This window comes from Peromyscus leucopus, chromosome 14, assembly GCF_004664715.2.
Source record: "Peromyscus leucopus breed LL Stock chromosome 14, UCI_PerLeu_2.1, whole genome shotgun sequence".
NCBI classification, from domain to species: domain Eukaryota; kingdom Metazoa; phylum Chordata; class Mammalia; order Rodentia; family Cricetidae; genus Peromyscus; species Peromyscus leucopus.
In genome coordinates this window covers 49,082,977-49,096,589 of record NC_051075.1, presented here as the reverse complement: position 1 = coordinate 49,096,589, position 13,613 = coordinate 49,082,977, and the positions used below count along the sequence as shown (strand labels likewise).

The window sequence follows — 13,613 nt, the reverse complement described above, 5'->3', positions numbered from 1 at the left end:
CTGAGGTTCAATAGCCAGGAAAGCAAGGAAAACACCCTGGTGGTAACAAGTCACTCAACATTGACCTCCGTGGATCTCACAGATGCATCCGGTACTCCTTAGTAAGAAACCTCAGATTCATGAAGAAAAGAAGCAGAGAATGTATGACTTGCTTGGCTGGGTCACTGATGTTTTGGGATCTTCAGCCTCCATCTGAATTCTAGTGCCTGAAGTATTCTTCCTGCAGACCCGTGGAAGGAGCAAAATAAACTACCTACCTTGCTGCCCATGTCAATGTAATGAGAATATCCACCAGCCAACTAATTACCTTCATGGTGTAAATGGAAACAGCTAGAATAATCAACTGTTGCTCAGCTACTTACACACCATGTCGGTTCTGAGTCCACCATATCTTCAGTGGCTGTGAATGTAGAGTGATGGGTCTCAGGCATGAGCTGCATTTCCTGAGGCACTAGAAAAAAAACAATTTGCAGATATCTCAGTATGTACCCACATACTCTCTTTCCTTGTCAGTCTCTACAAGGAGTAGGTAGCAAAATGTTTCCAGTTCCAACAAGAGTCAAGGAGCGAGAGGTATACAATTACACACACAATCAGGATGAAAATGTGATGTGAAATTCACAGGGATTCCTTTTTAATTTGTGCATTTTAAAGCCCAGGAAAGTTTAGCATCGACTAAACTCTTATTCTATGTGATGAGTCTCTCATTCATTGGGAGAATCTGTCACATTACCTTAGAGACGAGAAAGTTTAGCATGAGGAAAAAAGAAGTTAGAGACATCCTACGTTGTATTGTTCTTTGTCTCATATACGCTGTCCCACAGTCCATGCAGAGACCTTGCTTTTATCATCTCCCATTCTCATACAAGTTTTGATCTGACAGAGTCCCTCTGTTCCAGAGTACCTGAAATCTAGAGTTCACCTACCCTTTCTGAACAAAGACTATCAATTGCCAAAATAGTAAACAACAAGCCTTTATTGAACATTACTAAGTGCAGGGACAAGACTAGACAGGGTATACGAAATAGGAGTCCATGACTCTGACCTCCAAGATATATAGCTATAAATCATTCAGGGACCACAGTCTAGAGGATGCATCTTTTCCTTATATCATTCTTTTAGGGAAAATCAAAGCACTGACCATAATGGTAGCTGAGATATCATTTGTGACTGTGAAAACCTTATGGGCACTGGGAGGCAGAGCATGATCTGATTGCAAGGCTAGGCCTGGGAATGATAGATGGGAATACCATCCCACTCTTGCATACTGCTCTCTGGAGCTCACCTTCAAGCCCTATGCTCTTCTTGCCCTCAACAGGCCAGCTACTCTGGCAGGGCTGCAAACCACACACATGTTCACGATCACTAGACAGAATCCCAGTGATCACCGAAGTGTCTCTTTCACCCACTTGGCCCCCTCATCCTCACGCCTCCATCTTCAGCACCCAGGTTTTCAGGGAAGGTGTGTGGGGGCAACTTCCTTGCAGCTGCTCAGCAGGCGTTTCAGCTTCTCACACTTCTTGCTGCTGCTCTTGCTGCGCATGCTCAAATGCTGCTGTTTGCATGTGTTCTTGACCTCTCACTTACTAAGCCCACTGCTTCCTTGTGCTGCCAGGAACCACGAAGCCTGGGGACACTTTCAAGATGGGACCTTAATGTTCTTTCCTTTTCTTTCTCCCTCTTCCCTGTTATCCATTTGCAAACAGCGCTCCTGTTATCTCCAGGTAAGAGGCGTCTGTCTTTTCCTTCTTTTCTATTCTCACCAGTGCCATTACTTGGTTTAAGATCAATGTCCATTATGTCACTTCACAGGAACTACAGGGTCAAGATAACCTGACAGTCTCCCAATGACTGAGAGACTCCTCACATAAAGTAATTGTGCGGAAGTAGATAATTCCTCGAGCATCGTTTTCATCAGTGAACATGGGAAAATGCATAGTTAGTCGTTAAAATAAAACTTACCGAGAAGACAGTAGGTCATAGACTTCCCTGCATCTCGGCTCATCTGCCTCTTATGTTGTGGGAGAGGAGATGGTCAGAGTTAGGACCAGAATCTCTGAAAGGATTGACATAGAACTCAAAAGGAAAGGCTGACCCCAGGGACCCAGGGAGAAATAACCAAGAGCTGCTGAGAACAGGAAAGGCAGTTGGTTTTAAAAAAAAAAATTACAGACTTTTACTGATGCTGGAGAATTTCTAACTCATCACAGATGAGCTCTTAATTGCTAGATTTGGACTCATTTGTCATTTATCTTTAAAGTTACATATGCTCCAAACAGTGAAACTATGTGTGGAATCAGGGCTCTAGATAAGAAAGACATTTATAGATTTTACATTGGCAAGATTTTCTTTCAGAATTTAGATCCTATGTAGGACGTGGACCCACTTTGGAAGTGTGCCGGCATGAGTGGAAGCCCTTCACAAATAGCATCCAACCCCAGGATCGGAAAGGAAAGCAGCCCTCCGCGTCTGACAGCACCGTACTCGAGTGCAGATGGAGTGGGCTCCACAGACAGTTTCAATGTGTTTTAAAAGGACATCTTCCATTTCGTCTGTTCTTTAAACACACACCCACACAAAATAAGGCCATTTAAGAGACAAAAGATCTTACAGAGTGCACTGGTGTTCCAAGTCACCTACAGGCCACCTCTTGGGCTTAAGAAGAGGCAGTAGGTGGAGTAAGATCATTTGCCTCCTTTGAGCCTTAGGCAAAAAGTGCACAGAGTTCATATGTTTTACTTTTGTGCAAACATCGCTACAACCTCTTCGTCTTCTCATTTGTTTTTATGCCAGCAGGAAAAGGGCCAGCTCCAGCCCTATGCTCTGCATTCTCCTCCTGGGGTGTTGGTCTTTCTTTTCTCCTCTGCTCGTACTACCCCACACGAATATGTTCAGGCTTCTCTGTTCCAGTTCTTGCCTTCACTACCTAACACACATATGTGGTTTAAGTTTCATTATACTTTTAACAAGATTTCAAACACCAGTAGAAATATAAAATACAGAGGGAATGTCCCATACCCATCTGTAAACCTCTGATTTAGGAGCCCTGGGTTAGGCTTTAAATCTACCAGAAATCTCAATTTTGATTTGATCTTCCTGAGAGGACAGGACAACGTCATGAACAGTGCCTGGCGGTGAGAGTAAATGTGTTCATCCCAGGCTATTCCACCAAGTTCAAGGGCCTTCGAGTGAGAGCCCTGGACACACACCACTGCTTCTTTGTGGGGATGTCTGCAGAGCATTCACAGTCTATCCTTGTAGCCTGGGAAGCTCCTCATTCTTCCAATATTTGTCCAATCTTCCATCTTATTTATATTCAACCTCCTTCCCCACCTCTCTCCCTTTCTAGTCCTAGAAATGAGAGTTTGTTTAGTCAGCCTGCCTGTCAAGATCACCTCTCCTTTATTCTTTTCACTTGAAATTCTGAGGAGCAATCAGAATCATTATCATTTGTCTTTTAAGTTTGGGGCTTGAAGAAATTAACTTAACTTGAACTTAAAGTTATGGCCATTATATAAAAATTAGACAATGGGGAGGATAGGTGCCAAGACACTAAGTCAGGGTTTATAGAAAGGTGTGTGGGTCAGTGAACAGAAATATACAGAGTGCTTCTGTGGGACTGCAGGTGACTTGGCGATAGAGGATTGGTTATTTGTCAAAGGGAACTTTGCAAAAGGCTAGATAGAAAAAGTGACTGTCACCACAGGGGTGGACAGGTCAGTAGGTGGATCAATAATATGCCAGATGGATATAGTGCTAGATTGATAGCTAGACAAGGGGTGAGACAGGTACACTTATGTGTCACTGGAGAGCTTATTATATTGGTATAAAGTTCTTGTGGCACATGTAGAGTGTGACATGAGGGAACTGGGGAGGGAGGAGCAGAATAACACTGTCACTGCTGAGACAAGCCGTGTCATATGATGCCGAAGCCAGAGTGAAGAGGAAAAAGCTCCTCGTTCTTTAAGGAGTCTGTCTTTTCTAAGAGATTTTCCCCCAGACTGCCTTGCAGTTCAGTTTCCAGAGCCGTTGTCCTTGTAAATACCCCCAGCACATTCAGACTCCCAGAGTTGCCTTCAGAATAAATTCATCAGAGACCCATATTAAATGAAGTGAGGCTGCTAGAAGATAGCATCCATCTTGGATATATATTATATATATATATAATATATATATATATAATTTATATATATTTGTATATATTATATAATTTATACACACACACACACATATATATATAAATATATATACATATATAATATATATATATATATATATATATATATATATAAGAACGGGGAATAATTGAGTGCTCAGCCACAAACAAGGCATGTATAGCACCCCTCTAAGGCTCAGAGGACATTGTGGAAGAGGAACAGGAAGAAAGCAAGAGCCAGAGGACCTGAAGAAGGGCTACCGAATGTCATCTCCTCGACACAGTGCAGCCAGTTTAATCATAAACTCAATGCAACTGCACTTGCCTACACTGAGCCTGCACAAGAAAGGACCTGTCAACAGCCAACCACAGAAGGAAAGGCCCTTGAGAGGACCCTCCCAACCTCCAACCCTATTGATCAATATAGATTCTTGGAAGTAGGGAGCCACTGACATCAACTGAGTAACCACTGGTGAGCCCACAAGCCTGCTAGAGAGTTCCAAACCCGCCCTTATGCAGGTGGCCCAGGTTAAACTCACTGGGTCTCAAAATAAAACTTAAATGTGTGACGATGGAAAGAGGACTTGTAAGGTTGAGAGAGGCTTGACAGGGATGATAGAGAAGGGGGAAGGGGTCCAGAGCAATCAGAGTGCGTTACCTGTGAGAGAAAATGTCAGCACAAATGTAACAGCCAAAAAAGACCTAGATCTTCACAAACCGGCAGAGCTACGATGGTGCAGCACCAGGGACAGCTCCCAGGCGTTGTGGGGAGCCCCTGCTCATTCGTTGGTTGTAGAGACTCTGAGTCCAACAGCAAGCTCAGACACTGGAGCCTGCCCCCCATCAACTGTCCTCATCCAGGTTAACTAAGGAAATGTTTATATACATAAGTCTCTCTACTTAATAAAACCCGTCCTTACACCATAGCCTTTTCTAGGAGTTGCTTTCATCAAAACCCCAAGAACCCAAGTTTTCTGCCTCTCGCTTCACTAATTCCTCCGCTACAGAAATAAAAAAAGACTTCCTTGGCCTCTGACCCATTTTGTCCTTGGGATTATCCAAGGACGAGAGGATTCCCGTGGGAGGTTGACTGTGTTTGCAATGGAAGCAATTAAGGAGCTGAATAAAAGAACTAATTGCATGTGAGAGTGCCGACTTGGATGGGGAGATGTGTAAATGAGCTCTGAAAGAAACAGGCTGCCAAGAGCGATTTTCTAATCAAAGGGGAATAAAAAGATTCAATCTCTATTTCACTCTAATCCAGAAAACATGTCTTCATGGTGAAGTGGCTGGAGGATGGACTTACCAGCTGAAGTGGAAAAACTGTTTAACTGTTCAGCATGAGAAGGGACCATTGGTAAAAGATGCAAGATGCAAGTAAAAGACTCAGAGAATGCTTACAAAGAAAATAAAGGGAGAACTTTGATTTATTTTTGCTTTGAATGTTTTTTTTTTTTTTAATTCTAGAAGAAATGATCCTGCCCCGTATAGAAATCCTGGGAGGTCTGTCATTGGAACACCATGAAGTTTCTTGGAAATTGTCCAAGTTTCTCCTAGTGAAGATGCCATTCGCCTGTGCAAAATGGAGATATCTCTGCAAATATCTCCCTTTCTCTTTCATAGATGGGGCAGTGCCAACAATGTTGAAAAAAAAAAAAGATGCTAATAGGGGGCAGTGCATTTGGACCCATGTGTCTTCCAGAACTCTTACATGAAGTAGTGGACAACCAGTTCCAGCATCTCAAAATAGTTAAAGACCATGATACTTGCCTTGCTTTGCAGTCACTCTCCAAATGGCTTGGGAGCTTCATTTGGTTCCATTCACTGGGAATTCTTTGGGTCAGATTCCCTACTTGGGAATAAAACAAAAAGAGAAATGCTCATCTCGGTCCTACTACGAGCATGTTCCAGGTCTGATGGCAGAGTGTTCAGCCCTCAGCAGAAAGGGAAATTAGGAATACCCAGTCCCTGTTCTCGAGAGGTCTTCGCTTTGCACCCACTGCCCATGTCCCTGAGCTATAATGTCCTGGAAGGTGGAAAAGGCGCTAAAGCCAATCTGATTTTTCTTTTGTTGCAGAGGTGACAGACAGGAAGCTGACTGTGGAGGAAGAGGAGGCCAAGAGAATAGCAGAGATGGGAAAGCCAGTATTGGGTGAACACCCCAAACTAGAGGTCATCATTGAAGAGTCCTATGAGTTCAAGGTCAGACCATCAGTGAGGTGTAATGAAATAATAGCTAACTAAGGTGGGGAACTGAAAAGTATGAGGCTGTTTCTAATTTCACCACTGAGGATGTGAACTAGAAACTGAACAAATCACTCATCCACCCCAGGTCTCAGTTTCCCCATTTATACCATGTAACAGGTAGTGCTGGTTATTTGTATGCTAGGGATACAATAGGAAAACACTATATAAAATATGAAGTAAGTAGGGGAGGGAAGCTTAGTGTGTCTCCACAACTATATGTTTTAAAGACACTAAAACTGCAGGACAAGATCTACTGACATCTTATTCTATAGTTACATTTCAAGCCAGGTGGGGTGGGCCAATCCTTTAAGCCCAGGCACGTGTGAGGCTCAAGCTGGTATATCTCTGTGAGTTCAAGGCCAGCCTGGTCTATATAGAGAGCTCCATGACAACCAGAGCTACATAATAAAGAGACCCTGTCTCAAAAAGACCACAAAAAAAAAAAAAACCTCTACAGTTACATTCCTCTGGACAGCCAGTGTCAGAATTCACAACCAAAGGAAAGGGAACTAGGGGGATCGCCCAAGAAGATATCATCCAAGGACAACTCACGAAACATTTTTAGAATTTCTGAAGTTCAGGAGAGGCCTCATTGGTTTTGAGAACTCTAACCTCATGATTCCAAGTTTTTCTCTCCATGACAGAGTACAGTGGATAAGCTAATCAAGAAGACAAACCTGGCATTGGTTGTGGGGACCCATTCCTGGAGGGACCAGTTTATGGAAGCCATCACTGTCAGTGCAGGTAAGAGGGCCCTCAAGATGGCCTTGCTAAGAGTACAGACAACCCCCAAGAAAGAAGATCATGCCCCCCTTAGTGGCTAATCACTTTCAAGAACAGCTCTTCAGTGGAGTCTTCCCAGCTCCGGTCTGAGATGTTTACCTATTCCAACAGTTAACTAAAAGAGAGCCATGACATCTGGCTTCAAATCCTGATTCTGCTATGTGAACTAGTGCACATGTCCTCTCTATCTCCAGTGTTTTCTGCCTTTCTCAGAAGTGCAAGTACAAAATACACACGCATGAAATTCTAGTTTCTATCATGCCTTATCTTCTCACTAGTTTGCATCTCCTTTCCTGTAAAATGGAAAACAATTCTGGTTTAGAGACTGGACGTTAAGAGTTAGCAAAATGCTTTGCATTGACCCCCTGACAAATCTCCGCCCTGGATGATTTATTTGACATTTACAGGATGACCCCACCATACTGTCCTAGCCTAGGCAGAAGTCTGGGATACCTGCGGGTGTGTTGGAATGAGGATAGACAGGGTCTCCCAGCCGCCCCTGTTTTGTCTCTCAGCGACACTATAGTTCTCTTGAACTGACAGGCACTACTGGCCTTGTCTTTTTCCATGAGCTTTTGTTGTCATAGCAACCCACAGGGTCACATCCCTAAGGTCCCAGAGCCAGAGCAAAAGCTCAGCCAGGAAGAGAAGCTGGCTACTGATGCTCTCCTGCCTTCACATCCATCCTGCTGTGTCCCTCCTGATGGCCTGACTGTGCCCCCCAAGAGACAACAAAAGCAATGTAGGCCACATAGTCTAACTCCCTTCTCAAAGGAGGGAACTGAAGTTTAAAAACCATAGGTAAAGTACCCCAGGCTAAGATTTCCTTCATTTAAAATTGGAATTAGAGCCCAGATTCCTGGCTTCTGTTCTTTCCAAACCCAAAGCATTTAAAGTTACCCTTGAAGGGGCACAGGTACCTCTCAGCACATTCTCTCTGGGGCCACTGAAGGGGCACATGTACCCCCATATTTCCTAGCAAAAACTGTCAGAGACCATCCATGCTCTGTTCCGTGGGATAGCTGAGGAAGGGTACTGCCTCTATGATCTAGAACAACAGCCATCTCTCCGGGGACAGAATGCCAGGGATAGAATGGCAGATTTATGGTTGTCATTGCTGTAGACAGGTTAGAAAACTTGAGAGGAACCCCATCAGTACACAGCGAAGAGTGATCAAACACACAGCCAATTTTGTTTTCTTTCCCTAGAAAATCAAATCCAACCTGTCCCTGCCTCCTTTCTCCCTCCCCCTTGTCCTCCTGTTCTCCTACTCTGCCTCTTGACCTCATCCTCTCTTCTTTTTCTTTAGTCCACAGCTTGCTCAATTTCTCCCATGTTCACTTAGCACTCTGCATTTAAAATGACCCGTGACCACATGGCCAATTTGTTTCCCATTTCCCCAGTGTTTAACCGGTGCCCACACCCTGTTCCTCACTTGTTGTCCAGAGAGAGCTGAATCCCCATCCTGGCCCAGGATGCCTGTAATGTGGGTTGGATTTGACTTTTTCATGAATGAAGATCTGATCTCACTTCTCTGTCTCAAGCCTGTTTATCTTACCTCCAGCAGGGGATGAGGATGAGGATGAATCGGGAGAGGAGAGGCTGCCTTCCTGCTTTGACTATGTTATGCACTTCCTGACAGTCTTCTGGAAGGTGCTTTTTGCCTGTGTGCCCCCCACGGAGTACTGCCACGGCTGGGCCTGCTTTGTGGTCTCCATCCTCATCATCGGCATGCTCACCGCCATCATCGGGGACCTAGCCTCTCACTTCGGCTGCACAATTGGGCTCAAAGATTCAGTCACAGCTGTTGTATTTGTGGCATTCGGCACCTCTGTGCCAGGTGAGAGTGAGAGGTACTTAAGTTTGCAAAGAGGACATCCCCTGGTTCAAATGACCCCCACACTCTGCCTCATCTCAGATCTGAAGCAACAGGCACTGTGGGTGATAACCAGTTCACATGTTCAATCCTGCCCTGCTCACCAAAACCTTACTAGACAGAAAAACTGAGTTCTACCAAGGATATGGTACTGACCAAGCAAGTGGCCCAATTTCTTAGCCTTTATATTGTATCACTAGGAGACAAGCAATGCAATTAAATGCATATAATGATGTTCTTCTGTTTGCCTCTGGCAGCCTCTGAGAGATTAAATATTAGTCTGCTTATAAATGTCCCTATAGAAATGCCCACAATCCTTCTTGGCCTCCCCTGCTCCTGTGGTCATCTATGAGGGCAAAATGTCTACTGTCAGAACAGGCATAAGAACCTTAGTCGAGATTTGTCCTTTTGTGTGAGGAATTACAGGCTCTTTATTTTCTTCTAAATATCCAAAGGCAAACAGCAGTAGGCATTCATTAATTCATTTAGTAGACTAATATTTACTGAGTTCCCGTGATGCCTGATACAGTGCTGTGGTAGCTGCACATCTATTATGTGAGTCAAGGCAAACATGTTTCCTTCTCAGCCCTCAGCTAAAAATCTAGCAAAGGAAACTAGACTCAAATGATTTTTTTAAAAAAAATCTTAATGATATCTATGAAGTAAAGGTGTCAAACAGGGAGCCTTAGGTTAAGCTGGGTCAGGGCAGGTCTTATGGAAACCAGGACTGAATGACAAGCATTGGGTAGTAGGTACAGCGTGGCTATATTAGTCCAGCCTCCCTACTTAATTCAATCTGAGTCTCTTTGTCATCTGAACTCTGAACTTTTGCCAGCTTCAAGTACTTGGGCTGAATCTCACCAGGCAGGAGTCTGCAGGGTGAACCAAGAACAACCTTGGTTGTAGCAAAGAAACATCCTTCAGGAGATCAATTACACCTAATAATTTCTTCACATGGCCATAACAGAAGTCCCAAGAAAAAAGCTTAAAGAAGGAAGGATTCATTTTGCTCACAGTTTCAGGGGTGTTAATACAACCTGGCAGGGAAGGTAACATGATGGAGGAAAGCAATTCACATCATGGTTGACAAGAACCAGAGAATGAGAAAGTAGGAAAAGGCCCACAGCAAGCTATAAGCTCCAAGAAATGTCTCCCAGTCAGCCACTTCCCACAACTAGGTCCCTCCTACCTTTCACTACCTCCTAATAACACTGTCGTATTGTGACTTCATCAATGAATTCCTCCATTCCTTGAGATCTAATAGTCTCTGGAAACTTCATCACAGATGCACCCAGAGGTGTGCCCTACCAATTCCGCTGGGTGAGTCTCCGTCTAACCAAGTTGGAACTCAGAATGAATCATCACACTATATCTATACCACACTCCAGGAACTCTTCCTTCTAAAAGCCCAGCACAGACCAGGGTGGGGAGAGAGATGCATTAGTGATGCCAGAAGTCTGGCTATTATGGAAATGAATCTGTTGGTAAGAAATCAGATGATGCCGGGAGCTTTGCCCTGTGGTCACTATTTTCCAGGCCTTGATGTACCTAAACTAGAGGGAAAGGAGCAGATGTGTGGGGCAAAACATGTGGGAAAAAAAATAGAGGACAAGGCCAAATCACAAGGTCATAGGCAAGCTGGGGCAAGAAGCTTTCTCTGGAGATCCAAGAAAATTGACAACAGTGAAATATCAGTGGGTAGGGAGATAGTTTGGGGCATTTCCAAGGTCTGGAAATTGGTCCAGAAAGCACCTGACAATGTTGGGGCTTTCAAGAGAATATGCTTTGGTCCATGCCTCTGGTATCATGGCTTTTCTTAAAGCTCTTTGGGAATGAGAGCATGTTATGGACAGGGCCCTCCCCATGTGGATTCTAGGGTTAAGTCCCTAGCTAACTTAAGTGACCTTGTGTAGGCATCTTGATCCTGATTCTCCTGAGTGCATGAGCATTGCTCAGTCACTTTCAGGTTAAGTGAGCAAATATCCCACATGACAGTTCCGACCAATCATCTATTTAAGCTGCTTCCCAGGATGCAAAAGTTCCCTGAGCAGATGTTATGAAATGACTGAGTCTTCTTGGCTAAAAACACAGTCAACAGGGAATGATATGTCCGCTTGGTAAATATTGGGACAGGAATAACTCTTAGGATGCTTCAGCTACATACAGATGAGGAACAGGAGACCCAGACCCATAAGTGGATATGCCCAAGGCTATTCAACTCATAAGTGACCCCTTTGCCCATGCTGTCAAGCTGCCGATGAGGGCTACTCAAAAGACAAGCCCTGCACATCCCAGCCTCCCACAGCTCCCATTTGTCTCTGTCCTTTTCCAGATACATTTGCCAGCAAAGCGGCTGCCCTGCAGGATGTGTATGCAGATGCCTCCATTGGCAACGTCACCGGCAGTAACGCTGTCAACGTCTTCCTGGGTATTGGCTTGGCCTGGTCCGTGGCCGCCATCTACTGGGCCATGCAGGGACAGGAGTTCCATGTGTCTGCTGGCACTCTAGCCTTCTCGGTCACTCTTTTCACCATCTTTGCATTTGTCTGCCTCAGTGTGCTCTTGTACCGTCGGCGGCCCCACCTGGGCGGGGAGCTCGGAGGTCCCCGTGGCTGCAAGCTTGCCACGACGTGGCTCTTCGTGAGCCTGTGGCTCCTCTACATACTCTTTGCCACACTGGAGGCCTACTGCTACATCAAGGGGTTCTGAACCGCCAGAGCAAGACCTCCACAGGGCAGGCCCAGGACTTCTCCTGAGAGAAGGGCGCTTCCTCACCAACCTTTCCAGGTTGAGCAGCCCTGGAGAAGCAGCATCAGGACCCCAGCCCTATGAGGGCTCCTGACCTAGGCCCTGGCACTGCACAGTAAGGGCAAAATCCAATGGAATGGAGGAGACACCCACTGTCCAAAGTATTTAATTAAAAACAAACCAACAACAGCAACAAATCCACCTCTACCCCACCCCACCCCCATCCTCCACTCATGTCCCCGGACCTTCTCTTGTGTATCCCACCACCCGACTATTCCCTTGACTCTAGTTCCCTGAGGGACAGGGCTTCCCCTGCCTCCAGCGACATGCATCAAGACTCCCTCATTCATCTGTCAGGGTGTGAGAACGAGCTGTCTCCGCATGGCTGACTCGGGGTGCTCTTTTCTTTGAATTGTTATTGTGATCACTTTCACCTTCCTGTCTTGTCTTTTTCCTTCTGAAGTTAGTGACAAAGGGCCCCCGAAGGAATGCCAGGTCTGAGCTCTGAGTGACAGACAGAGGCATGGACTTGCTGACACCCCCCTCCTGCTCTCACAAAGCCACAGCCATCCCTTGGCTCCAACTCAGGGCGCAGGAGGAGTTTTGTCTGCTTTGCGCTGACACCACACCCAAACTACAGAGCAATCACACTCTTCTCTGTGGAGGTCACGCTACTGCTCTGTGTGGTGTGCCAGCATCTCTGTGTGTGCCCTCCCACAGAGAGACTTGCCAGGTTGAGGCTTGGGAATAGACAAGAGTGCTCCATACTGACCAAGGGCAGCTGGAGAAACAGAAGGGAAACCCCTCTCCAATGTTTTTGGGGTTTGTGTGTGAGACCGGAGAGAAAAAGATATCTGACTGGGGAGGTCTGTAAAGGAGCAGATCATATGTAGAGTGTCAGTGTTTCTGGAGGATGCCAGCATTACCACCCCTCCCTCACTAATGTGCCATACTCAGAAGGCTCAGCAGATTGCCTGGGGTGATGTGAGAATTTAGAGGCTTGTAAGAGAACTGGGGTCTCCTTCCTCCTCTCCTGGCCTTCAGGCCACTTTCGAAGCATGTTCACAAGATAGGAACTGGAATCTCTCATTTCCCCATGTTCCTGCTTGTTTTTTAAACCTCAGAGAGTCCTCTCCCCAGCCTGTAGGGTATTTCTTATACCCCCTCCCTCCCTAGGAATCCAAGTCATCACATTCCCAAGGAGCCTAGGCTCATAGAAAATGAGGACTGACACACTGACACCCTGGCCTCCCAGACCTTTTCCTGATGTATTTGAGAAGAACTGGCTTACACACACACACACACACACACACACACACACACACACACACACACTACAAAACTGCCCACGGGTCTTGAGGCTTTCTGCATTGACATAAATACATTTTCTAAGAGAGAAAAATGAAATTAAAACAACACCTGTTTAATTTTAAACACATTTTTTAAGAAAAAAAATAAAAAGGAAAACTATGTTCGTGTCCTAAGCTATGTTGACAGTTGCCGGTGGAAATGCTGGGTTGGTTTAAAAAAAATAAATAAATAAAAGCAAAAGGTCTACTTATATGTCTCTATACACACAGCCTGCTTCTTCCCATGTTTCTTCAATGAATGGTCCAGGGCCATCTTGGGAATCTGCTGAAGCAGATGCAATTGAATTGAAGATGTCATCTCCCATCATACTCAAGTGTTAATGTGCTAGACATAGCAAAAAATAAATAAAAAAAATGTTCAGGGAAATGCTACCTGTCACAGCCCAGACTTAAAGAAGCTGGAAGACATAGGTAATAGGAATCATGTTGGTGA

The 13,613-nt window shown here is 45.1% G+C and overlaps 1 protein-coding gene across 1 annotated transcript in view; it reads left to right on the top strand.

Annotated features, from left to right (window-relative positions):
* Positions 1 to 13,361, top strand: part of Slc8a3 (solute carrier family 8 member A3) — a 134,669-nt gene extending 121,308 nt beyond the window's left edge. The window contains 5 exon segments of the mRNA XM_028877547.2: positions 1,707 to 1,724; positions 6,234 to 6,358; positions 7,048 to 7,147; positions 8,751 to 9,026; positions 11,395 to 13,361. Coding sequence (XP_028733380.1) covers positions 1,707 to 1,724; positions 6,234 to 6,358; positions 7,048 to 7,147; positions 8,751 to 9,026; positions 11,395 to 11,771 — 896 coding nt within the window. The 3' untranslated portion in view covers positions 11,772 to 13,361.
* Positions 13,362 to 13,613: the final 252 nt, after the last annotated feature.